Source organism: Acinonyx jubatus, chromosome A2 (assembly GCF_027475565.1).
Source record: "Acinonyx jubatus isolate Ajub_Pintada_27869175 chromosome A2, VMU_Ajub_asm_v1.0, whole genome shotgun sequence".
NCBI classification, from domain to species: Eukaryota; Metazoa; Chordata; class Mammalia; order Carnivora; family Felidae; genus Acinonyx; species Acinonyx jubatus.
Genome location: NC_069383.1, coordinates 27,765,356 through 27,793,329, shown reverse-complemented (window position 1 = coordinate 27,793,329; position 27,974 = coordinate 27,765,356). Strand labels below are relative to the sequence as shown.

The 27,974-nt window shown below is 38.2% G+C and overlaps 1 protein-coding gene across 2 annotated transcripts; it reads left to right on the top strand.

The window, feature by feature from the left end:
• Positions 1–27: 27 nt before the first annotated feature.
• Positions 28–27,169, top strand: SPAM1 (sperm adhesion molecule 1). 2 transcript variants are annotated; one of them, XM_015067289.3, is made up of 4 exons: positions 28–130; positions 10,057–11,210; positions 11,690–11,779; positions 24,382–27,169. In XM_015067289.3, exons 2-4 carry the CDS (start codon positions 10,257–10,259, stop codon positions 24,931–24,933), a joined length of 1,596 nt encoding a protein of 531 aa, XP_014922775.1. In that variant the 5' UTR covers positions 28–130; positions 10,057–10,256; the 3' UTR covers positions 24,934–27,169. The 2 variants fall into 2 exon arrangements, with proteins under 2 accessions (XP_014922775.1, XP_014922774.1); XM_015067288.3 differs by having other exon boundaries at positions 88–215.
• The last annotated feature ends 805 nt before the right edge of the window (positions 27,170–27,974 follow it).

Here is a 27,974-nt window from a genome sequence, read left to right as displayed (position 1 = left end):
TTCTCTCAGAATTCCATTTTTTCTTGTGCTGTCTTCCAGGAGGTGAGTCTCAGGGACACTCCCATCCCGTCATAAAGTAGCCAGATCCTTCCTTGCCAGTCACTCTGATTTCCTGTTTCCCTTGTCTCAGGTGAGAATCCTAGGGCACTTCTGCTCTCCTCTGTTCTCGGTGAAGAGACAAGTACAACTGCTGCCTGCTCTTCTCATTTTCAAGGGTAAATGTGCTCAGGTTTTTATGGACTAGTGTAGGGGGACAGAAAGAACTATAAATATTAATGAATCCTTATAATGGCATTACAAGGTTGACTTTGCAGCTAATTTTTCTTTTTGGATAGCACCAGTCACACATTTTGATATATGTGATGTACTAGATGTATTTGTTTATTTTCATAACAACAGCAGTAATGGTTATTAATGATTACTCGTATCTCGTAGATGTAGCAAACATGCTAACAGCCAAAAGAAATTTGATGCTGACTAATAATTTTGTTAATTAACTATTGCTTCTTTGAGTTTTGGGACCCGATCTTCCTCCTCTTCTGTGAAGTGGAAGCAGAGCTAGCTGGTTTGGCCAAACTGATGCATAACCAGCAAACGTTGTAGAGATGTCTGAATTCTACGCTAATAATTGGTTTTGCTATTCTTTGTTTTAAATGTCACTTATTCTTGTGTCACTTACTTATTCCACTCATCCAATTTAAACCGTCCGGATAAATGACATTTGACAAGGTAGAAAAATATTTCCATCAGGCTGAGGGAAGAGTTTGAAGGCTGAGCTTGAATAGGTTGCTTTCCAAGCGGACTCCTCCACAAGATGCCAAGAAGCAGTCACAGGTGAATTCATGCAAGGCACAGTTACGGCCAGGGCCAGTTGATCTGCTGGTAGAGTCATGATCCGGGAGACTTTCTCATGCAGGTTCCCTCGCAGAACGTGCTGGGTGCTGATGAATGCCATTGGTAAGGCATGCCACATCATCAGATGTGGCTCCACTGTGGTATGAATTTGTTGAGTGTCTCACTTCCACCAACCAGAACAATTCCATAATGCTCACATATTTAGAGTAAAAACAATTTTTTTTTAGTTTCCTAGAGAAGCTTTCATGTTGAAAGGTCTATGAATCATTAAATAGACCTTGGACTTTGCCTCCTTTTGTCATGCTTTTCCCTGCCTTTCATATAGAAGAGGGTGGAGGCAAGGGATAATATTAATAACAGGAACAACTTACTTTTTTTTTTTTTTTTTGGTATTTACTATGTGTCAGGTCTCAGGGAGGAACAAGAAATTGCCTTTACCCTGTTAGATTCTGTGCCTGGAGCCTATAAATTGAACTGACAAAAGACAGATTAACGGGAGAAAAACATACAAACTTTATTTAATATTTTTACATGTACACGGGAGACTTCATGGTAGTTTAGTCATTTATAAACGTTTCTTTGAGGAGTCTTCAGACAGATTGGATTCTTTTCTGGTTGCTGAAGAGATTAAATTAATGAGATCGGAGAACTTGACCAAGGCCACTTAATAAGAAAGGGTCTGTTCTTGGTATTCAAAACCCAAGTGTGTCAGACTCCAGAGCTTTTGCTATCAGAGTGGCTTGATCCATTCCACAGTAAAAAATACATTTTCTACTGAGACCCAGTGTATACATATGTAAGTATATAACTGATGGAAAACGTTTCATAAAATAATATCCTTCTACATGTGATGATGGTATTCTGGTGATTCCTATTCTGACCTGCCCTATTCTATCCTACCCCAGTCATTCCACTCTAGTCTGTTTTATTTATTTATAGTCTTATTTATACTATTTTATAGTCTCTAGTCTTATTTATTTATTTTTAGAAAAGTGCTTATTACAACCAGTTAAATCAGTTTTATGGCCTACTAATAGTCTGTGGCCTGCACTTTGGGAAAAACATGTGAGGAATAGGCTTACCCAACATCACTTTCTTGGATAATCATGTTCACAACTACTCTCCTAAAATGCACAGGGCTGCTTAGGTGATGTTTTAGCCTTTGTTCTGCCGTGCGTTTTTGTAATTATGCTTTGGCCACAGGTGGCCTCAGTGTGGAGGCGTTATCTGAGCTTCCCTATTTCCTTGAACTAGAAGCATGTGATCTCCGCTGAGGCCAAGTGGCAGCAGCCTCCCAACCTATAGATGAAGATAAGGGGCCGATATCATTGTAAGGACAACTTTCACTGAGTTTCTAAAATTTGAAGTAAATTTTGCTGCTATGACTCTTCCTCTTACCTTCTGTCATTTTTTACATTCTTTCGAGGAGTGGTAGAGTCCTGTTACACCCCCAAACTTCTCTGTATCATCTAAAAAATTTCAATATCCACAGTAAACATTTCTTTGGCATTCTAGGACTAGGAATTCACAATCCCTAAATTTTTCTAGCGATACTCCTAATCTAATTATATATACTGGCTTTTCTGGTTGCTGTAAGTCAAAAACAACTGTCTCCACACCTGACTACAGCTGTGTTTCTTATAGTTTGGGGTAAATGCAAATGAACCATAATAAGCAAAATTTCATAACATAGGTAGTCCAGCAGAAATAATATGCAAGTCTAGATTTTATAAGCTTCTTGTAAAAAGTACTTCATAGGGAGTGAGATTGATCTAGGTATTACCAGTGTATCTTTCAAGAGTTAATACCTAAAGATTGAATAATGTGAATCTTCCAGCTCTCGCATAATAGAGCTAAAAGCGGAAACAACGTCTCAATCCTTTTTCTGGATCTGGGCTCCTTAATCCCTAAGCTGTGGGTGTCACTGGCCTTCTGGTCCCATTGGCAGACGAAAGACTCTGTTAAGATAGAAAGAAAAAAGTTAAAAGTTAATGTATGAATTAAAAAAAAAATTTTAATGTTTTTATTAGGAGCCTGCTATCTCACTAGATGCCAAATATCTTAAATTGATAAGAAGGAAAATAACTGTCATATTGTCTTCTGAAACTGAGCTCGTATCTTGTTCCTTTTTTAAAAAACAATTTTAATGTTTATTTACTTTTGAGAGAGCGAGAGACAGAGTGTGAGCAGGGAAGGAACAGAGAGAGAGGGAGACACAGAACCAGAAGCAGGCAACAGGCTCTGAGCTGTCCGCACAGCTGTCAGCTGTTTGTATTAGACTATAGCGCTCACTTCGGCAGCACGTATATACTAAATCGTATTAGACCATAGTGGCCACTTGGTTCTTTGATATAATCCCATGTGTAGATTTAGTAACTATAACTTTGACAATTCAGAGAAATAAAACCCAAAAGTCATTTGGCTGGTCCAGGAAGAGAAACATTGGTTACTCACCAAATGTGAACTCATAGCTCACGTTACAGCTAGGATACCTTTGTGAACTTCATTGTGCGAGTCACCAGTAATCACAGAGGTACTTGGTACTTCCAAACTTTGACTTGATTGGTACTAAGGCCTTTTGCCTATTTTGCTAGGCAGCCGAGACGCTGCAATTACAGGGAACTAGGGCTGGTCCCAGGTTTATGATGGTGGGATATTGGGTTGATGGCATGTCAGGCATTACCAAGCTCAGTCTGGGGCTTGGCAAGTGGCATTGCGGAGAGGATCTCTAGCGAAGCTATTGTGTTTTTAACTAGCCTCTAGAATTTAGAGACTCTTTAAGACTTTATTCAATTATTCCAGTACTTAATTTCAGTCATATCTGGGTGTGTCAGTGCCTCATGCTTGGCTATAGAAGACATAATTGTCTTCTGAGTAATGTTTGAACTCTGTGGCTTCTGGATGCTATGCTTCATTTTTTGTTTGAACATTTTCATTTTAAAGTGGTACCATAAGCCATAATTTTGAATTTACTGAAATTCCAAGTACGTTGAGTTCATTTACTTAATTAAATGATTAACTCATCAAGCATGCATAGTAGTGGGGACTGACAAAGATTCTCTATTGACTATGATAATCATGCTCATTGAACTCTCTTTTTGACTAAGTCTCAAACGCTGCTGAGTTTCTGCATCCTTCCCTGTAGAATCTAGTTCTAGTAAGAATCCTGTTAAGTCAGTTTAGTAAGAATTCCCATCCTTCACATCTGGTCACCTGGGATATCTGATTAGGTCTCCTAGCTTCTACTATCCTCCAGGTGATGCCTGATCACCCTGGTCTGCCTTTAGCAAGAATCCTGTTACGTCAGTTTAGCCAAAATCTTCCCTTACCCCAGATATTCCCTCAGTAATTTTCCATCCACTGCTCCCTCCCCCCCCCCCCCCCGCCCACCCCCATTTTGCTCCATGGCTGTAAAGTCCCACTTTTTCTTGTTGTATTTGGAATTGAGTCCAGTTCGATACTGAGGTCTCTTTCTCTTACTGCTCTGGTATTTTCTTTGCTGGCTTTGTAAATTCTGGATGATACATTTTGATTTTTGTTTGAACATCTTCATTTTAAAGTGTCCCCATTGGCTGTAATTTTGAGTTTATTGAAATTCAGAGTATATCAAATTTATTTATTTAATTAACGAACTCATGTATGTATCTATTGAGTATCAATTAAGTGGCTTGGAAATTTGAACAACAACCTAATCTTACAATGAAGGGTACATTGTGTACATTCTTTCATAAGGTCTCTGGGGTCTACAAAGATATTTTGGACACAGAATGTCATTATAGGTCCATTCATGTTCTTTCCAAAGGAATTTTCTTCTTAGAATAAGATGGATTACTTTCTTATTTTCAATTAAACACTTTTGGTATTAAGCTATCTTGCATCTTCAAAGCTGAAATATTAATATCTTTTATAACATATCAATATAACTTGCTTAAGGCTTCAACATTTAGAATTCATGTTTAATCATGCTGTGGTTTTCTGGCTTCTGAGATGTATTACTTTCTAATTATATCATGGCTCAACAGGACAAACTTTTATCACATAAAATGAACATGTATAAATTATATCTCTATGTTTTACTATATCAATTAAATAAAATTTGATTTGGGGAACTGCTTTTGAGAGATTTTGTTATTTATTTGGCTCTCTTTTTTACTCTTCTCCCCTCTCCCTTCCTACCCTCGGGAAGGGAGCAGGCTTCAGGAAACTAGTGTTTTCCTATAAGTAACAAATGTCAAACATGGCTTTCTCTATCACTTTGAAAACATTAATTCTAATTCATTTTAATTTTGTAAGGAGAAATTACTTTTCCAGTATATGCTGTACTTCCTTGAAACCAGTTCATTCTTCATCCCTACTAGACTACGGGAAATCTTTCATTAATTCAAACAAATGCTTAACAGTCAAAACAATTGCAATTAGGACTTGTTTTACCATTGGGTTCTTAAACTCATTTCAAATGTTAATAAAAAATTTATGGCATTTTTACATAAATTTTCCATCCTTACCAATCCTTTTTGTTGCTATAAGCCACTTGAATTTTCTGGGATTCAACACACACACACAGGTCCTCCTCCCTCCATCACACAACATCTTAAAACATTAAGTCTTTCCTTTTTTAAAAAAAATTTTAATGTTTATTAATTTTTGAGAGAGAGAGAGAGAGAATGAGAGACAGAGCATGAGCAGGGGAGGAGCAGAGAGAGAGGGAGACACAGAATGTGAAGCAGGCTCCAGGCTCTGAGCTGTCAGCCTGGAGCCTGATGTGGGGCTTGAACTCATGAACAGTGAGATCATGACCTGAGCTGAAATCAGATGCTTAACCAACTGAGCCACCCAGGAGCCCCAAGTCTTTCTTTTTTAAAGGTTTATTTATTTTTGAGAGGAGACAGACAGATTATGAGTAGGGGAGAGACAGAGGGAGAGCGAGAGCCAGAATCCAAAGCAGGCTCCAGGATCTGAGTTGTCTGCATAGAGCCTGATGTGGGGCTTGAACCCATGAACCACAAGATCATGACCTGAGCTGAAGTCGGATGCTTAACAGACTGATACCCAGGTGCACTGAGATTAAGTCGTTCCTTAATTGACTGGGTGAAGAGTTCCTTTTTCTTACCCAACATGCTGAATACTGAAGAGTATTTAGGTTTTTCTGGAGCAATTTCTGACCTGCTGACATTTCAGAGGAAAATTTTAAAATTTTGCTTCAAAAATAAGTTGTCTGTTTTTCTTTCCACTGCATAGCCCTATAAAGTGTCTGTGAAAAAGAATTAGAAGTTCTGTAATGTGCCTGTTTTTAAAACTACCTCTTTAGTAGAGGTAGTTTGACACTTAGTGCTTAGTAGTGGATACATGGACTAGGAATGAGCAATTTCTGGGGCGCCTGGGCGGCCCAGTCAGTTAACCATCCGACTTCTAGCTCAGATCATGATCTCACAGTTCGTGGGTTCGGGCCCCATGTCGGGCTCTGTGCTGACAGCTCAGAGCCTGAAGCCTGCTTTGGATCCTCTGTCTCCTTCTCTCTGCCCCTCCCCTGCTTGCACTCTTTCTCTCTCTCAAAAAATAAATAAACATTAAAAAAATTAAAAAAAAAAACTAAAAAAAGAATGAGCAATTTCTTTTTCTTTGTTTTTTAGAAGATTTTATTGTCAAGTAATCTCTATACCCAATGTGATGCTCAAATTTACAACCCCAAGATCAAGAGTCATGTGTTCCACCAACTGAGCCAGGTAGGGGCCCCAAGAATGAGTAATTTCTTTAGCCTTGAGGCGCTCCAGCCTGTGCAAAAATTATCTGTGGGAGACACTGACAAAGTGAAGACAAAAGTAGAAGAAGGAACCAAAGGACAAGAATAATAATGATAATACTGAAACCACTAATACTAATACTAATAAAGGGAAAGGGGAAGAAGGAGTTGATTGAATGCCTCCAAAAATAGTATGAACTTCTCTTGTTTCATCAAGTGAATCATCATATCTATTTCTGGCCAAGTTATTTATTAAACATAGCTTAGTAAGAAATTTCCTGGAAAAAAAATCTTGCTTGAAGGCGCCTTTCTTTGCTGAAAGCATGAATAAATTTTTGCTGCAAGAGAAGAAAACTGCACGTGGATTTTTCTGCTTGGGGGATGTTATGTTGGTCTCTTAAGTTTGCTCAGAACTCAGCTTAGATTAGTATAACTTGTAACTGGAGGTACAAGTCAGCCTTTGAGTTGAAATTAGAGACCAAGTAGAACTTCAGAAGTGATACACAGCCTATGAAATGTAATTAGTATACAAAGGCTCCAAAAAGAATAAATTTGGGGCTGGGAGCTAACTCGAAGTTTTGCTTTGTACTTTTCACGTTAAAGAATGATTTCCAAAGTATTTATGGAGGTAATTTGGATACGTTAAAGTTACCTTTAGCATCCTGAGGCCAGGGGCTATTTGATGAGTATTGTCACAATGCATGTGTCATGTTCAGTTGTTCTGGGGACAGTAGGGTAATGGGGAGTGAGGAGGTGCCGTGGAAAGACATCTTAAACCGTGGGGCTCTCCTTCTTTTCCCCTCCCTTCAGTTCTCATTTGCTTTCACCAAAGGTATAATCTTGGCTTTATCAGTATTTGTCCACATTTCTGACTTTTCACCTTTATATTTATAATAATAATTTATATTCAAAATCTATAATAATTTTAATAGTAAGAGAATTGTATCCAAATTCAGTTTTTGGGCTGTCTGAGTGGCTCAGTCAGTTAAATGTCCGGCTCTTGACCTCAGCTCAGGTCCTGGTCTCAGTGTCATGAGTTTAAGACCCGAGTTGGGCTTGTAGCCTACTAAAAAAAAATAAATAAGAATATCAGACAAGAGGTGTCCAAAGACAACCCTGTGACTGACTTCTACATCTATTAGTTATGATTTTCTAGAAACAAAGCATTTGTTCTGGAAATAAAGCATTTGTTGTAGAAGAGCAGATCTTACAATTAAGCCAAGAAATGTAGCTGTTTTGTTTGATTTTTTCTGTCTGTGACTTTCTTCTCCTTACCTCAAAAATTCCAACTACTAAGTCCTTCAAAAAGTAAAACAAGAACCCTTTGAACAAGCATCCTAGCGAATAAACAGTAAGAAGGAGGATGGTTCTTTTTCTCTTTCCACTAAAGAGAAGCTGAGCTTCAAATCTGTTCTGGCAAGACTCTGGCATTAAATTTTTTTCTCTCCCAGTTTTTATTTGAAAAACTATATGGTAGTTGAATGAAAGAAAGTTAGAAGATCAAAAATATGTAGGGGCGCCTTGGTGGCTCAGTCGGTTAAGCGTCCAACTTTGGCTCAGGTCATGATCTCATAGCTTGTGACTTGGAGCCTTGTGTTGGGCTCTGTGCTGACAGCTCAGAGCCTGGAGCCTGCTTCGGATTCTGGGTCTCCCTCTCTCTCTGCCCTTCCCCTGCTTGAGCTCTCTCTCTCTCTCTCTCTCAAAAATAAACATTAAAAAATTTAAAAAAATCCCATATTTATTTAAGCATCTCATCATTGGGGATTGAAGTTGCTTTCAATATTTTCTCATGTCACAAATGCCACAATACATAGTGGTTAATAATACACTGTAAGTGTCTGTACCTACCTACATAGTTTTCATTACAAAATAATTTTGGACTAATTCTCAGATAAAACATTCCTAGTTCAAAGGTTTAGCTAGCATGTGTTCCAGTGATAAAATTTCTTTACAGCAAGAATAAGAATTAATTAAATAGGATTTGGGGAGTAGTCAAATCTTGAGCTTTTAAATTTATTCTAAGACAAAATGATTTTTTAAAGGAATGTTAAAGACTTGCCAATGCTTTAGGAAGACATTAAAACCAACAGGCTTCTGGCCTGGACACTACTGAAGACAAGTTTGGGGGTTGGCCTATGAAAGGACTTCTGGGTAAATATCACTGTTAGGAATTAGGGGGATATCAAAGGCTTAGCAGGAGTGCTTTAATAGGGCAACTATTCAGACAATGAGCAAGTAGGACACTTGAGAAGCAATCTCACAAGTATAAATTGAGAACAAGCCTTATACATACTAGTGGAGAGATGCTAATTATCTGGAGTTAAGTCGGGTAAGATTTTTCTAGGGAGATGAGATTCCCGTGTTACGTCCCTACTAGATGCTCTAAATGAGAGATGTTTTCTAGATGCTAACCCAGGTCTTCTCCAGTTCTGTGCCCCTAGGCTTTGTCCAGAGATGTATGAAGAAGAGTTAAATTTGTTTCATAAAAAAATTTACATATTTTTGTACCCATACATAAATTGTGTGTGTGTGTACACAGATGTCTATGAATATGTACGTCTTTTATTTAACCTTTTACTCAATTTACTTTCTCTTGTCCTAACACAATAATGCAATTCCATAGTTTCTGTCTTCCTCTCCCTTTTTCTCTCCACAGAAGGAGGTCCTCCACTCCATGCCTACACCTTTTTATCTCCCCTTGTTCACATACACCTCGATCCCACCAAGCTGTCTCCCAACACCTGTGGAGATCCTTCTGCCACTCCACAGATTGATTTTCTGGGTGTTCCAAGTGATCTGACCTCAATACAACTGCGTTTGAGAGGAAATCCCAGCCCCCCTATTTCCCCACCATCTTAACTCCTCCTCTATTCAATTTACTTTGAGATATGATGGAGCACTATTCCAAATAACACTTAAATTTGTTCCTCAGTAAGAGATTTTGGTTAATTCAATAGTTTCAAGCACACTTTTGATCTATTACTTCTGGCAGAAGTGACTCTACCTGCCCCCCTTCAGGAAAAAAAAAAAAAAAAGAAAGAAATCTCATGATTCAATGAAAGGTTGTTTTCAATTTTTGACCTGCCACTATAAAGTGGTCTTTCAAGAAATAACAAACCCAAGTGAGAAGTTCAACTGAAATTAATTTTTATTTAACAGGCTTTCGCTAAGACATTGCTTGACACAGCATTCTGCACAAGTGGGAAGGCAAAATAAAAACAGCCACATTCACTTCTCTGTAGGCTCAGTAATGATCAGGGAAGATGAGACGAATGTTAGCTATTACAGGACTTGTATCCTACAGAAGAGAAAGTAACTTTATTGACTCAAACACAAGAGCCCTCCATCTTCAAAAATTGAATTAAACTCCTGCACTTAATGTTAAGAGCTTGGTAAAGTTTATAGTCTCTGATACAGAAACATCAGGTAACAATATATTCTATATTTTCTTTTTTTTTCAGTTATAGATGAAACAACTTGCAAAACATTCTTGAAACACGAAGCAAGAAGAGTAATATTTAAAAGTAACATGATCATTATACGTCTTTATCCATCAATGTGGCTTCATTCCACTATCTCTTTTCTGTGCTTATATCTTTCATGAAATATTGGATAAGCCAAACTGCGTAGGAAGAAATTTTCATAGTCATTCATCTCTGCAATGGGAATGCTCATGTTCAAGCGTATCTTCTTTAGCTTTGTGGAGTCCAGTGGAGCAACACAGGCAGTGTTTACCTTCCTTCTGATTCCGTGTTGCTTGACTCAGGATTTCACAGCACCCCCTTTAATCCCAAATATTTCTTTCCTCTGGGGCTGGAATGTCCCAACTGAACGTTGTGCTACACAGTTTAATGTGCAGCTAGATCTGAGCCTTTTCTCTATAACAGGAAGCCCCCTAAAAAGTGCCACTGGACAAGCCATTACATTATTTTATGCTGATAGACTTGGTTACTATCCTCACATAAGTGAAAAGACTGGCCAAAGTATACACGGAGGAATCCCTCAGTTGGGATCCCTACAAAAGCACTTGCACAAAGCCAAGAATGACATTTCCCATTACATAGAAACAGAAGGTGTGGGCTTGGCTGTCATTGACTGGGAAAACTGGAGGCCTATCTGGGCAAGAAACTGGAAACCTAAAGATATTTACAAGCGTCTGTCTATTGAATTGGTTCAGCATCAACATGTACAACTTAATGACACAGAAGCAGCCGAGAGAGCCAAAGTAGATTTTGAAAATGCAGGAAAGTGTTTCATGCTAAAGACTTTAAAATTGGGAAAATCCCTTCGGCCAAATTATTTATGGGGTTACTATCTTTTTCCTGATTGTTACAATCATAATATTAAAAACCCCAGTTACAATGGAAGTTGCCCTGATGTAGAATATAAAAGAAATGATGAGCTCAACTGGTTGTGGAATGAAAGCACGGCCCTTTTCCCATCCATTTATTTGAATAGCAAATTAAAATCTTCTCCAAATGCCTCTCTCTTTGTCCGTAATCGTGTTCAGGAAGCCATTCGGGTTTCTAAAGTATCCAGTGCTAAACAGCCACTTCCGGTTTTTGTCTATACCCGTCCAGTTTTTACTGACTTGGATTTAAAATATCTTTCTGAGGTGAGTAAATCAAGGTGTAAGGGCTATGAATCAGTGTTCACAAATGGCGTTTAGGGAATTCAACATTATTTTTGAAGGGAGTGAAATTTGGCTTTAAATATCCTTTGGGAATATGCACACAGGTGGTAGTTCTGCATTATTATGTGAATGCAAAATGAGAATATATTTCATTTTAGTGTAATCATATAATATCTTAGCAACAATGAAAAAACTAGATAGCACAGACAATGTAGTAATTCAGTTCCCTTTCTTTTTATTTCATGGGTCTGCCCTTTTGTCAATAGAAGCAATTAAAATAATAACAGAAAAATCTATTTTTGTTATAGTAGGGCAGTGGTGGCATGAAAGATAGAAATAAATAGTGGGAAAATATTTAAATTATTGTTATTGAGTCAGAATTCTTAGCTTTGATGTTATTGTCCTATGCATAACATTTCTATTTTATTTCTATCTGTTAACTCTTTCTGTCACTTTGCCAGGGTGACCTCGTGAATACAATCGGTGAAACTGTTTCTCTGGGTGTCTCTGGAATGATAATATGGGGAAGTCTCAATTTCAGCCAAAATGTGGTAAGTTTAATTGATAGGAAATAGATGAAAACATTTCTACTTCTAATGTTCTTGAGAATCGTGGTGGTACTGAATAATGAAATCAGTACTATGCTTGGCACATAGTAATGGGTGCTCAATTAATACTGGTTGCATCAAACTATCCTTCATTTGTGTGGTTACGTTATATGGCAGAAAGTATTGTACCTGTTTTCCAGTGAGGAAACAGAAATTCAGTGACATTTATTCAAGTTCTCTAGGCTATCTGCCTAGTAAGTAGCAAAAACAGGACTACAGTCTCAGTTTTCTGACATAGTGTGTTTTTCTGCATTGTACTGTGACATCTCTCTCCTCAAAAAAACCTGTGAACTAGTCAATGAAAGAATAGTCAGTTCATTCATTCATTCATTCATTCCAGTTTATTAGGCACTTACTTTACTTCCTCATTTAGTCATTCAATGGCAGTTTATTACAGGGGTCAGCAGATGATGACCATGGACCAACTCTGACCTAGTACTTGCTTTTGTACAGCTCAAGGGCCAAGAATGATTTTTACCTTTTTATTTTTATTATTTTTTTTCTGAAGACTATGCAAAATTTAATAGAAAGAAAATGTTTCCATGCCCCGCAAAGAGAAAAGTGTGAAGATACAGGAAGCAAAATGTTTAAAAGCATAGGTGACTTAAATATATATATATATATAATATATATATATATATATTATATATATATTTTTTTTAATGCTTATTTATTTCTGAGACAGAGAGAGACAGAGCATGAGTGGGGGAGGGGCAGAGAGAGAGGAAGACACAGAATCAGAAGCAGGCTCCAGGCTCCGAGCTGTCAGCACAGAGCCCGACGCAGGGCTCAAACTCACAAACCGTGAGATCATGACCGGAGCTGAAGTTGGTAGCTCAACTGACTGAGCCACCCAGGCGCCCTGAGGTGACTTAAATGTTTTTCTTTACACTCAACTATATTTTCCTTTTCTTATCATTTATTTTTTAAAATTTAAATCCAAGTTAGTTAACATATAGTGTAATAATGATTTTAGGAATAGAATTTAGTGATTCATGTAACACCTCGTACTCATCTCAACAAGTGTCCTCCTTAATGCCTATTGCCCATTTAGCCCACTCCCCCACTCAACACCCCCTCCAGCAACGCTCAGTTTGTTCTTTGTATTGAAGAGTCTCTTATGGTTTGTTTCCCTGTTTTTATATTATTTTTGCTTCCCTTCCCTTATGTTAATCTGTTTTGTATCTTAAATTCCACATATGACTGAAATATGATACTTGTCTTTCTCTAACTTATTTCGCTTAGCATAATACACTCTCACTCCATCCACATTGTTGCAAATGGCAAGATTTCATTCTTTTTGATTGCCAAATAATATTCCATTGTATATATATACACCACTCCTCTTTATCCATTCATTAGTTGATGGACATTTGGGCTCTTTCCATACTTTGGGCATTGTTGATAGTGGTGCTATAAACATTGGGGTGCATGTGCCCCTTTGAAAGAGCACTCCTGTATCCTTTGGATAAATACCCAATAGTGAAATTACTAGGTAAGAGAATAGTTCTATTTTTAATATTTTGAGGAACCTCCATACTGTTTTCCAGAGTTTTGCACCAGTTTGTATTCCTACCAGCATTGCAAAATAGTTCCTCTTTCTCTGCATTCTCCCCAACATCTGTTGTTGCCTGAGTTGTTCATTTTAGCCATGCTGACAGGTGTGAGGTGGTATCTCATTGTGGTTTTGATTTGTATTTCCCTGATGATGGGTGATGTTGAGCATTTTTTCATGTGTCTGTTAGCCATCTGGATGTCTTCTTTGGAAAATTGTCTATTCATGTCTTTTGCCCATTTCTTCACTGGATTATTTGGTTTTTGGATGTTGAGTTTGTAAGTTCCTTATAGATTTTTGGATACTAACCCTTTGTCTGGCATGTCATTTGCAAATATCTTCTCCCATTCTGTCAGTTGCCTTTTAGTTTTGCTGATTGTTTCCTTCGTTGTGCAGAAGTTTTTCTCTTGATGAGGTCCCAATAGTTCATTTTTTTGCTTTTGTTTCCCTTGCCTCTGGAGACATGTCAAGTAAGAAGTTGCTGTGGCCAAGGTCAAAGAGGTTGTTGCCTGTTTTCTCCTCTAGGATTTTGATGGCTTCCTGTATTACATTTAGGTCTTTCATTCATTTTGAGTTTATTTTTGTGTATGGTGTAAGAAAGTGGTCCAGGTTCATTCTTCTGCATGTCGCTGTCCTGTTTTCCCAACACCATTTGCTAAAGAGACCCTTTTTTCCATCGGGTATTCTTTCTTGTTTTGTCAAAGATTAGTTGGCTATACAGTTGTTGGTCCATTTATGGGTTCTCTATTCTGTTCCATTGATATTTGTGTCTGTTCTTGTGCCATACCATACTGTCTTGATGATTACAGCTTTGTAATACATCTTGAAGTCCAGAATTGTGATACCTCCAGCTTAGTTTCCTTTTTCAGGATTGCTTTGGCTATCAGGGTCTTTTCTGGTTCCATACAAATTTTAGGATTGTTTGTTCTAGCTCTGTGAAGAATGCTGGTGTTATTTTGATAGGGATGGCATTGAATATGTAGATTGTTTTGGGTAGTATCAGCATTTTAACAATATTTGTTTTTCCAATCCATGAGCATGGAACGTATTCCATTTTTGGTGTCTTCTTCGATTTCTTTCATAAGCTTTGTACAGTTTTCAGTGTATAGATTTTTCACCCCTTTGGTTAGGTTTGTTCCTAAGTATTTTTTGTTTTTTGGGGCAATTGTAAATGGTATTGATTCCTTGATTTCTCTTTCTGTTGCTTCATTATTGGCGCATAGAAATGCAACCTATTTTTGTACATTGATTTTATATCCTGCAACTTTGCTGAATTCATGTATCAGTTCTAGCAGTTTTTTGGTGGAGTCTTTTGGGTTTTCCACATGCAATATCATGTCATCTGCAAAGAGTGAAAGTTGGACTTCCTCCTGGCCGATTTGGATGACTTTTATTTCTTTGTGTTATCTGATTGCTGAAGCTAGGACTTCCAACATTGTGTTGAATAACAGTGGTGAGAGTGGACATCCTTGTCATGTTTCTGACCTTAGGAGGAAAGCTCTCGGTTTTTCCCCATTGAGGATGATATTAGCAATGGGTCTTTCATATATGGCCTTTATGATCTTGAGGTATGATCCTTCTAGCCATACTTTCTTGAGGCTTTTTATCAAGAAAGGTTGCTGTATTATGTCAAGTGCTTTTTTCAGCATCTATTGAGAGGATCATGAGGTTCTTATCCTTTCTTTAATTAATGTGATGTATTGCATTGATTGATTTGTGGATATTGAACCAGCCCCGCATCCTAGGAATAAATCCCATTCGATTAATGTATTGTTGGATCTGGTTTGCTAGTATATTGTTGGGAATTGTCGAATCCATGTTCATCCTGGAAATTGGTTTGTAGTTCCCCTTTTTAGTGGGATCTTTGTCTGGTTTTGGAATCAAGATAATGCTGGTCTCATAGAATGGGTCTGGAAGTTTTTCTTCCATTTCTATTTTTTGGAAAATCTTCAAAAGAATAGGTGTTAACTCTTCTTTAAATGTTTGGTACAATTCCCCTGGAAAGCCATCCAGCTCTGGACTCTTGTTTGTTGGGAGATTAAAAAAAATTTTTTTTATACATTTATTTATTTTTGATAGAGAGAGACAAAGCACAAGTGGGGGAGGGGCAGAGAGAGAAGGAGACACAGAATCCGAAGCAGGCTCCAGGCTCTGAGCTGTCAGCACAGAGCCTGACACGGGGCTTGATCTCACAAACTGCGAGATCATCACCTGAGCTGAAGTCAGATGCTCAACCTACTGAGCCACCCAGGTGCCCCTGTTGGGAGATTTTTGATTACTGATTCAATTTCTTTACTGGCTATGGGTCAGCTCAAATTTTCTATTTATTCCTGTTTCAGTTTTGGTAGTTTATGTTTCTAGGAAATTGTCTGTTTCTCCCAGATTGCCTAATTTATTTGCCTATGTATTTGCCTACATATAATTGCACATAATATTCTTTTGTTATTGTTTGTATTTCTGCAGTGTTGGTTGTGATCTCTCCTCTTTCCTGTGTGATTTTATTTATTTGGGTCCTTTCCTTTTTCTTTTTGATCATACTGGCTAGTGGTTTATCAATTTTGTTAATTCTTTCAAAGAACCAGCTCCTAGTTTCATTGATCTATTCTATTGTTTTGTTTAATTTTGTTTTTCGATATCATTGATTTCTGCTCTAATCTTTATTATTTCCCTTCTTCTGCTGGTTTTGGGATTTATTTGCTGTTATTTTTCCAGCTCTTTTAGGTGTAAGGTTAGTTTGTATATTTGAGACCTTTCTTCCTATTTTAGGAAGGCCTGGATTGCTATATACTTCCCTCTTATGACTGCCTTTGCTACATCCCAGAGGTTTTGGGCTGTCATGTTTTCATTTTCATTGGCTTCCATGTACTTTTAAATTTCCTCTTTAATTTCTTGGTTAACCCATTCATTCTTTAGTAGGATGTTCTTTAATCTCCAAGTATTCATGGTCTTTCCAAATTTTTTCCTGTGGTTGCTTTCGAGTTTCAAAGCATTGTGTTCTGAAAATATGCAAGGTATGATCTCAATCTTTTTGTACTTGTTGAGGGCTGATTTGTGACCCACTATGTGTCTATTCTGGAGAATGTTCCATGTGCACTCGAGATGAATAAGCATTTTGTTCTTTATTATGGAATGTCCTGAATATATCTGTTAAGTCCATCCAGTCCAGTGTGTCATTCAGAGTCATTCAGAGTTTCATTGTTGATTTTATGCTTAGATGATCTGTCTGTTGCTATAAGTGGGATGTTGAAGGCCTCTACTATTATGGTATTATTAACAATGAGTTTCTTTATGTTTATGATTAATTGATTTACATATTTGGGTGCTTTCCATTGGGGGCATAAATATTTACAATTATTAGATCTTTTTGGTGAATAGACCCCTTAATTATGATAAAATGCCCTTCTTCATCTCTTGTCAGTCTTTATTTTAAAACCTAGTTGGTCTCATAGAAGTATGGCTACTCCAGCTTTCTTTTGACGACCATTAGCGTAATAGATGGTTCTCCATCCCCTTAGTTTCAATCTGCAGGTGTCTTTAGGTCTAAAATGAGTCTCTTGTAAGCAGCATATAGATGGGTCTTGTTTTCTTATCCATTCTAATATCCTGTGTCTTTTGATTGGACCGTTTAGTCCATTGACAGAGTGAGTACTGAAAGCCATTGTGTTGCCTGTTGAGTTGGTGTTTCTGGTGATGTTCTCTGGTCCTTTCTAGTCTTTGTTGATTTTGGTCTTTTTTGTTTTGTTTTGTCTTTTCTCCACGCAAAGCATCCCCCTTAAAATTTCTTGCAGGGCTGGTTGAGTGATCATGAACCCCTTTAGTTTTTGTTTGTCTGGGAAACTCTTTATCTCTCCTTCTGTTTTGAGTGACAGCCTTCCTGGATAAAGGATAAAGGAAATATTCTTGGCTGCATACTTTTCCAATTCAGCTTGTTGAATATATCTTGACATTCCTTTCTGGATTGCAAGTTTCTGTGGATAGGTCTGATGCACACCTGATCTGTCTTCCCTTATAGGTTAAGGTGTTCCCCCCCCCCCCAACTGTTCATAATTCTTTCCTTGTCTGTGTATTTTGTGAATTTGACTGTGATATGCCTTGGTGATGGTCAGTTTTTGTTGAATCTAATGGGAGTTCTCTGTGCTTCTTGGATTTTGATGTCTGTGTTCTTCCCCAGATTAGGAAAGTTTTCTACTATAATTTGTTCACATAAACCTTCTGCCCTTTTTCCTCTCTCTTTATCTTTTGTGATTCCTATGATTCAGATGTTATTCCTTTTTAATAAGTCACTGAGTTCTCTAAGTTTTGTATCGTGATCTTTTGCCCTTGTTTCCCTCTTTTTTCCTACTTCTTTATTCTCCATAATTCTATCTTGTAAATCTATGATTCACTGCTCTGCTTAGTCCATCTTTGTTGTTGTGGCATCCATTTGAGATTGTATCTCGGTTATAGCATTTTTAATTTTGTCCCGACTAGATTTTATTTATCTCCACAGAAGGGGAGTCTATGCTTTTTTTCAACCCTAGCTAGTATTCTTATTATCATGGTTCTAAATTCTAGTTCAGATATCTTGCTTATATCTGTGTTGATTAAGTCCCTGGCTCTCATTTCTTCCTTGTCTTTCTTGTGGGGTAAATTCCTTCATTTTGTCATTTTGGAGGAAGGAAAAAATAAAATAAAATTAAAATTAAATAATTAAAAACAAAACAAAAAAATCAAATAAAGGAAACTAGATTCTGGGTGAGTTTTGGTCTGCTTATTGAAAAAATCTTGATAGAATAGAGAAAAAAGGGAAAGAAAAGGAAGAAAAGGTAAGAAAAAATTTAAAAATTAAAAATTTATATAATAAAATAAAATGAAATAAAGAGAATGAAATGGAATAAAAAATTTTTAAATAAAAAATAAAGTAAAAAAATATTTTTCTCTTTTTGTCAAGTTCTGTGGCTCAAGTTATGCAATTTTTTGTATTAATCCTCAGATCAATTTCCTAGGTGTTCAAAATGGTTTGGTGCTGATCTGGCTGTATTTCAGGGACAAGACAGTCTCAGGGTCTCCATGCTGCTCCACCATCTATCCCCATTATTAATTAAAAAAAATTTTTTAATGTTTATTTTTTGATAGAGACAGAGTGCAAGCAGGAGAGGGGCAGAGAGAGAGGGAGACACAGAATCTGAAGCAGGCTCCAGACTCTGAGCTGTCTGCACAGAGCTCGACATAGGGCTTGAGCTCACAAACCATGAGATCATGACCTGGGCTGAAGTTGGATGTTCAACCGACTGAGCCACCTGAGTGCTCCCCCCATCATTATTAATTTTTTAAATGTTTATTTTTGAGAGAGAGAGAGAGAGAGAGAGAGAGACAGAGCATGAATGGGGAGGGGCAGAGAGAGATGGAGACACAGAATTTGAAACAGGCTCCAGGCTCTGTGCTGACAGCTCAGGACCCACAAACAGTGAGATCATGATCTAAGCTGAAGTTGGACACTTAACTGAGCCACCCAGACACCCCTGATTTTTACCTTTTTAAATGGATGGGGGAAAAAAGCCCCAAAGGAACAGTATTTATAAGAGATGAAAATTATGCAAGATTTAAATTTTAGTGTGTTATCAGTAAAGTTTTATTAGAACGTAGTCATGCTCCTTAGTTTAGGTGTTATGGCTGCTTTTGCAGTGCCAATAAATAATTGAAGAGCTATGGCAGAGACTGTATCATTCAAAACGCCGAAATATTTACTGTCTGTCCCTTTACAGAATACTTTTGCTGACCCTTGTGTTATTGAACATCTCTTATGATTAATGCCAGATAATTGTTTAGGTGCTAAAAATATAGTAGAGAACGAAGCAAACTCCCTTCACCATGGAGTTGCATCCTCACAAGTGGATATACAACATAGAGAGGATACATCAGGTAGTGATAAACATAAAGAGCAATGAAGCAGTGTAGGCAGGATACAGAGAGATAAAATGGCGTTATGGGGCAGTCTGATGAGGTGCTGTTGGAGCAGAGATCTGATGGAAATCAGGGACCAAGTCTCTGGATGCCTGGGGGTGGTAAGTGCAATAACCTTCAGGCTGGAATGTGCTTGCCAAGGAAGACCCAGGAGGTCAGTGTGACTGGAGTGCAGTGAGCAAGGAAGACAGAGGTAAGAGGTGTGGTCAAGTGAGAGGCAGAGCGTTGGATATAGGGCTTCCTAGGCCACCATATGGCTTTTACTCTGAGATGGAAAGCCACTAGGAGGTTTGAGCAGAAGAGTTGCAATCTCTGGCAAACATTTCTTACTTAGCTGAGTTGAAGATTGATGGTAGCGGGGCAGGAGAGGGAGAAGGGAGAGCAGGTTGTTGATGGCTTGCACCACAGGTGCTGGCATGTGTTTTAAATATAACCTAACAGTAGAACAGAGAGGACTGACTGAGGGATCAGGTGACAAGGATAGATAAGAGAAGTGGTTAAGATGACTCCCAGGCTTTTGGCTTGAAGGAGTTGCCTCTGAGATAGGAAGGACTTTAGTAAGAATGGTTTGGTGGGGGTTGGGCAGGGAGGAAAGAGCCGGGAGTGGCAAGAGGGTGCATAGGCAATTGGGAATTACTTTTTAGAAATATTACCAAATTGTTCAAAACTCCTCTAAGGGAGAGGAAAAGGAAGTCTTATTTTCCACAGGTTATATTTAGTATCGTCTATTTTAGGTAAAATTCTGAGTAAAACTTGGTCCATTAGGAAAAACATGTCTATTTTTGTTCACTATAGATGAATTGTATTCATTTTCTCCTAATGCATTTCTTTAGTTCAAAAAGCCTTTAACTGTCATCACCTAATCCTTTTCCTGCTTCCTTTATTTTCAACTTCGTTTAATTCTCTGTAGCAGGTCTTTCTCCCCCACCTCTTCAATCCTCTTGAGTCAAAACAAGAGTAAAGCTGTCGCCTGGATACTGCTGAATTGGAGCTGAACTTTTTCTTCTCTAACAGATGTGGAAATACTAGCCATGTAGGTGCCAGGGAGAACATCCCATGAAGTTCACGGCCCAGGGTCTTCTCCTAGGATCTACAGAGAAGAGACTTTATACGGCACTCTAAGACCAGAAGAGACCTTTTGATCTTTTGTCCTTCAGATAGACTCGTTATATTGTTACTTCATTTATAAAAGTACTCAATAGTAGTCACCTTTATGAGAATCTTTCAAGGTAATCTGAGCCCTTCTACCTACGTGGTAGAACTCTGTTATCTCTGACTTGATCACCCATAAAGAGAAATAACATAAAATATAAGTTTGGAGAAAGGTATATGTCCCTGTTGCAAATAGTTCATGTCAGAAAATTATTTAAAAATTGTAATTTTCCCGAATATGTTGTAATTTTCAGTCACTGTTTCTGAAACCTATAAACTCTTTTCTCAAGGATCTTATTAATTCTATGATGGAATCACTTATAAATTCTCCATACTACTTCCATTTTTTTTTTTTTTAAGAACTGAGAACTCCACCCTTAATCCGATGAGGAATGAATCAGGCATTCCCCAATTATTAGTATGGTGTGACATACTATTTAATTGTCACCCCTGTTTTTTTTTATTGCACTTTAATATTAGATTTACATTGTTCTACATGACTGTCAGATCATCTTCAGTTTTAGTCATACAGGGACAGTTCTTCAACTTAAATATGGTTATTTTTACCTAATGACACTGCCTTGACATTATCCCCTGTGGACTTTGTTTTATGTATTTCTGCTACTTTCCCCAATTTATGATTATTTTGAATGCTTCTGAATGTTAGTTCTATCATTACTTCCGCTTTTTTTCTATGCCATTTGTAATCAATAGAATCATGGATTACTCGTCTTATTTCCTCTGATTCACTGGCAACTGGAGAAACTGGTAATTGCAGGTTTAATGACTAAAAGTGACTTAAAACGATTGTTATTCGATGTAAGCAAACTGTTTCCTTCTATTCCATTTTGTTAGATCCAGTGGTGTGCCAGGCAGCTCCTACTGGTCCCAGCTCGTGAGACCTGATTGTTAAATATTCAGAAATTTTGTGAACTGATTGTTAAACACAATCTTTATTAAAAATTAAATTATAAAGACTTAGAATGAAATTAATTACATTAAAAACAAAAGTAACAAATACTCAAAATGTATCAGTTACGTACTTCACTTTGTTATCATCCATCCTGTTGAGGTTATATACATCTGTTGCATCTGTATAAGCAGAAAAGGTATGTACCAGTGTGCTTCTCCTCACCATACTTCCATTCTGTATGCTTGATTCCCAATTCTTCACTCAGTGATTTCAGGTTGATAGCTTAAAATTGGCCATGGTATATGTGTTTGCACCATGGATATTGACAAACTCTAAAAACCAGGTCCTATCTTTTAGAAAGCCAGTTTTAGATCCTTCCAAAGACTACATCTTGTGTGCGCAAATGATTCTCAAACCGTTCTCATCCTTCACTCCTCTTTTTGCCCAGCTCTGGTCTCTGTGGTCACCCAGACCGTTTTCTGAACTCTGTAAATTCTCCTATATCTTGGCCCTGGGGATACAGTGTTGAAGAATTTTGACAAAGTGTCTGCAATCATGGAGCTTATATTAAAGTTGGAGGGATAGAAACCATACACAAACAAGAAAAATATTTGATGTGATAAGTACTATGCACAGAATTAAAATAGATGTAAGTAGAGGAAAGGTGCCTGAGTTTCAATTAAAGCTGTGGTCTGATCAACAAGATTAAGTGACCGTGCTAAACATTAGAGGAAAGAGCACTCCAAGCAGGGGGGACAAGTAAGTGCAGTTTGAAACAAATGTGCCATGCTTATGAAACAACTAGTATGCCTAAGGCAGAGTGGGTAAGGGAGGGGCGCTCGAGAGGAAGGAAGGGTTACCTCACATCAGGCTGTATATAAGTTGGAAGAAGTTGAATTTTATTCTAAACACCATGCAAAACTAGGATTAAGAAGAGGTTTTCTATTGCTGCCATAATAGTGACAACACGCTTGGTTTAAACAAGAGAGAATTATTATGCTACAGTTCTATAGGTCAAAAGTCCAGCATGGATCTGAAGGGGCTAAAATCCAAATGTTCGTAGGGTTGCATTCCTTTCTAGGGGAGGAGCCTCACTTGCTCATTGGGGCTGTTGGTAGAATTCATTTCCTCATGGTTGCAGCAAGGAGATGTCTATTTCTGGCTGGCTATGGCTAAGGGTCATTTCTAGAGGCCACTACATTCTTTAGCTCTTGACCCTGTCCTCTATCTGCAGAGCCAGCAATGCTGGGTTGAGTCTCCTTTACCTTGGAATTTGTTCTTTCTTCCATCTCATTTTTTTAATCCCCACTGGAATATTTTCTACATTTTTAAGGACTCATTGATTAGATTGAGCCCATCCAGATAACTCGGGATAGTCTCTCCATCTTGAGGTCCATACTCTTTTTTTCTATTCTTTTTTTTTAAATTTTTTTTAACGTTTATTTATTTTTGAGACAGAGCATGAACGGGGGAGGGTCAGAGAGAGGGAGACAAAGAATCTGAAACAGGCTCCAGGCTCCGAGCCGTCAGCACAGAGCCTGACGTGGGACCCGAACTCACGGACCGCGACATCATGACCTGAGCCGAAGTCGGCCGCCCAACCGACTGAGCCACCCATGCGCCCCTCTTTTTTTTCTTAATGTTTATTTTTGAGAGAGAGAGAGAGAAGGAGAGGAGAGAAGGAGAGAGTGAGCACATGAGCAGGGGAGGAGCAAAGAAAGAGGGAGACAGAGGATCCAAAGTGGGCTCTGTGCTGACAACAGAGAGCTCACAAGGGGCTTGAACTCACAAACCGTGAGATCATGACCTAAGCCAAAGCCGGACACCTAACCTAATGAGCCACCCAGGTGCCCCTCAAGGTTCATACGCCTATCTGTGAGTCACATCTGTAATGTTCCTTTTGTCATGTATGGTAATAATCACAGTATCCAGGGCAATAGGGTATAGACATTCTTGGAAGACCCTATTCTTCCTACCATCTATGGCATCATCTCAAGGCAGATAACGAGAAATAGATCAAATGGAAGCTGCCAAGATTCTTCGACTCGCCTTCTGACCTACCACCACCACTTCCTTTGGTCTGCTGGGGACTGGCATAGCCAGCTCACTCGATGAAACTGCGGATCATGAAAGAAAGTGACTATCTTCTGTGTTTTTAAAAAGACAGTGTCCCAGTTTTAGAACGCACCAGTCTCGAGATGAATCATGTTCATTACTCATCACGCGTGCTCTGACAAATACGTATATTTGTAAAAGAGCTGTCATAATTCACCCGTAACATTTAATATAAAGTATACTCAGTTGAAGCTGTTTAGTTGTTTTGAGTTAGTAGTTGAGAAACCTCTCTTTCTCATTCTGTTTAAACTTGTCCCACAAATATGAATCTTATTATATTTATTTATAATTTATTCAGGGCTAACCAATGACATATACTGGGCCTCATGCTAACCACTTTTATATACATTGTATGTTTCCATCTTCACAACAACCATATGAGGTACCTGCTATAATTATCCTTATTTTACAAATGATGAAGCTGAAGCATAGCCAGGTTAATTGACTTGTTAATTGATAGGCAACTAAGACTTAGAAAGCTTGAGAGAGTCCCGAGGTCATACAGCTAGAAATTAATAGAACTGTGACCAGTCAGGGAAGAGGGGCCTCAGAGACCATTTTCTGACCACTTGCTCTGCCATCCTGCCCCATTAGTTTCTGAATTATTGAAGAAGTCCAAGGCTAGGTTAAAGTTAAGGTTCGACCGGTCAGTTATTCAGCGACATGAAATGGCACGTGAAACTTACCTACAAACGTACAAAAACAGTTGGCATAAGCTTGCTCGAGAGGGTAAAAAAGATAAACTATTTCCTACCTCTTGCTGGGTCTTGTTTTATCATGTTTCCTTAGAAACCGCTTACACAGTGAATTAATCCACGTCTGAGCTAACTTGTCCCTTGATATTCTAACCTTCTTATAATTTTACAGCAATCTTGCACAGAGCTTGACAGTTACATGAAGAATACATTGAATCCTTACTTAATCAATGTCACCCTAGCAGCCAAAATGTGTAACCAAGTGCTTTGCCAGGAGCGAGGAGTGTGTGCAAGGAAAAATTGGAATTCAAGCGACTATCTTCACCTGAACCCAGTCAGTTTTACTATTCAACTTGAGAAAAGTGGAAACTACACAGTACATGGGAAACCCACACTTGAAGACCTGCAGGAATTTTCCAACAAATTTTATTGCCTTTGTTATGCCAATGTCAACTGTAAGGAGAGAGCTGATATGACTAAGATTCATACCGTTAAAGTATGTATGGCTGAAGATATCTGTATAGATGCATTTCTAAATGCAGAACCCAGCAATTACCATTCCAGGTGGAAGAAACATGACACTCTCGGCAATATCTTATCCTCCATCCTACCTTCCACAGCATCTCCGTGTGTTCCTGGTCAAGATCTCAGTAGGTGCCGCAAAGCCAGATTTCTAGCTAGAGAAACTAGAGCCGACTCCAAAACCACCCAAGTGGGCTATTAGATTGTATACATTCAAAACAGAACAAAACAAAAATAAACAACCTCTTCAAGTACAAGTTCAGTGCTTATTAAATTTTCTATCTACATACATTGTTTTAATATATTTCACATTTATATACATATATATTTTAATTTTTTAATATTAGTCATTTTTGAGAGAGAGATGGTGAGAGGCAGAGAGAGAGGGAGACACAGAATCCAAAGCAGGCTCCAGGCTCTGAGCTGGCAGCACAGAGTCTGGTGCAGGGCTTGAACCCACAAACTGTGAGATCATGACCTGAGCTAAAGTCAGATGCTTAACCAACTGAGCCACCCAGATGCCCCTCACATTTTTATATTTAGTAGTTTAGCTAGCTTAGATTATTTTTTTTGGGCAAGTGATAATGCCTATATACTGGAAAATCTATATTTAAAATGTGAATCAAAACTCATGGCCAAGATAGTATTTTGGTTTTATGAGCACAGATTGCTTTTTTCATGATTAAATTGAACTTGTGATTATTATTAATTGCTAAACAAAGGATATGTTGGCTAGCACCTTTAATTTACAAAATTGTAGTCAAGATAGTGTTACTTCTAAATCCATTGATATCACATTTTGATTTTGAAAATCAAAATAGAATATTGGTTATTAATGTTACAGAGAATTTGTTTTGTAAGATGATATCCAACTTTGTATTATTATTTTTTTTTTTAGTGTTCATTTACTTTTGACAGAGAGAGAGAGACAGAGAGACAGAGAGACAGAGAGACAGAGCATGAGTAGGGGAGGGGCAGAGAGGGACGGAGACAGAGGATCCAAAGCAGGCTCTGGGCTCTGAGCCGTCAGCACAGAGCCCGATGCGGGACTCGAACTCACGGACTGTGAGAGTATTACCTGAGCCGAAGTCGGATGCTTAACCGATTGAGACACCCAGGTGCCCCCCAACTTTGTATCTTCTAATTGCCATGAATCTATAGCAAATATCTTACATACAGAGAGTGTATATGTAGAAGTAACAGGTATCTGCTATATTCTTGGCTCAATCTATCAAAGACTGAATGTAAGGCCTATAGCACTTAGAGGCCAGTTTTCCACTGAGACAAGTGAAGATTTAAATAACGCCAATTCACTGCAAATGAATGTCTTTATAAGTAGTTTGTAATTTGTAATAAACATGTCAAGAAATTATTATGGTAATAACCTATCTTTTTAAAAAGTTTTTATTTATTTATTTTGAGAGACAGAGCACAGGAAGGCAGTGAGAGAGGGAGAAAGAGACGATCCCAAGCAGGCTTCACACTGTCAGGACAGAGCCCAATATGGGGCTCGAACTCACAAACGGGGAGATCATGACTTGAGCCTAAATCACAGTCGGGCGCTTAACCGACTGAACTACCCAGGTGCCCTGGTAATAAACTTTATCTTTTAAAATGTAATATCTTAAGTGTATTTGTCTGTCTCAAGCACAGAACTACGGATTTTAGCCATTTCATCTTGACAGTTTGTTCGAGTTATGCTTTATAAAAAGGTAACCTTTAAACAGTGATTATCCTGTCAACTTGGTACATGGTTTAATAGGTATTCAGTACAAGTATAAACAATAGCCTTATTTTCTTTCATTCATGATGGTCTTTGATAATCTTGTGTGCTTAAATGGCCTTATTTCATCTGAGCATGCATTCCCATCCTTCATGAAGTATTTACTGAATGTTTACTCCCTGCCAGTCTTGGTATTAAGTGTCACAGATTTAAGGTGAAATAGCATGGCTCTTGCATCAGTGAGTTTGTCATCTATTTGAAGAAGACAGATATTGACAGTGGGAAATGACAACACAGTCTGTGATAAATGCTATTATGGAAGTTCAGCATGCTCTGGCATACAAATAAGAATTTGGAGGTGCCAGAGGAAAAATTCAAGGATGTCATGAAAGAAATGATGTGTCCACTACTCAGAAGACTGAAGAACGGTTAGAGGGGGGGCACAAGACAAAAAGAACTTCGGAAAGACTGAGTGTAGTTTTTACCGTGGCATACAGTAGATGATGACCAAATGGTGAAAGCCTTTGTCTGCCAAACGAAAGTTTGGACTTTACAAGGAAGACACTCCCAGACTTCTTAACCTGCCCTGTTTTTCCATGCCTACCTATCACAGTATGCTACATTTATCTGTTTTTACTCTCCATCACCTCCCTATAATGTAAGCATCATGAGGGCAGCTGTTTTGTCTACTTTCCTCTGGTGAACAGTAGCTGGGACTTAGTAGGGACCCACTAATTATGTATTAAATAAAAGCCAATGGGGAACCACGAAAGAATTTTTAAAAGTGTCCTTTTATTAAATTCTTATTTATTTTAAAAAATATTTTAAATTTTATTTATTTTGAGAGACAGAGAGAAAGCGAGAGCATGCATGAGCAGGGGAAGGGCAGAGAGAGAGAGAAAGAGAGGGAGAGAGAGAATCCCAACAGGCTCTGGGCCGGCAGCACAGAAACTGATGAGGGGCTTGAACTCACGAACTGTGAGATAGTGACCTGAGCCAAAATCACAAGTCGGACACTTAACTGACTGAGCCACCCAGGCACCCCACCACTAAAGAATTTTAAGTGTGGGAGTTGTCATGGCCGCTTTTCACAACGTAGGCCCTCTTGGACCAATGTTGCCCTTTTCCTTAGCTCTGTCTTTTATTCTCGCCTCCAATCACAATTCTATTGTCAAAACCATGTTTTCATAAGTAAACCATGAAAAGAGACAATTTGATAATGATCTGGGAAGGATACTCTATATGGACTAGTTTACTTAGAATACATAAATGGCTTTCAGATGATCAGGACTTAGAAAGAATGGAGGCTGCAAGACAAATTGGAAAAGGCATGAATTCTGGAGTTGGACAGTTGTAAGGGCAAATCCCAGCCTCCAACATTTATTTAATCACTATACAAGCCTGAGGGAACTAACCTTCTATTCTATATAATGGCAATGCTATATACTTTTTAGGATTCTTGAAAGGATTGACTAATATAATACACAGAAAGTATTTGGCCTCAGAACTAATTGTGTAAG

Excerpts from the sequence above, each read along its gene's own strand:
- SPAM1 (XM_015067289.3), top strand. The coding sequence starts at position 10,257 with ATGGGAATGCTCATGTTCAAGCGTATCTTCTTTAGCTTTGTGGAGTCC. Across the intron at positions 11,211-11,689 it reads ATTTAAAATATCTTTCTGAG|GGTGACCTCGTGAATACAAT; the intron begins GTGAGTAAATCA and ends TCACTTTGCCAG. Across the intron at positions 11,780-24,381 it reads TCAATTTCAGCCAAAATGTG|CAATCTTGCACAGAGCTTGA; the intron begins GTAAGTTTAATT and ends ATAATTTTACAG.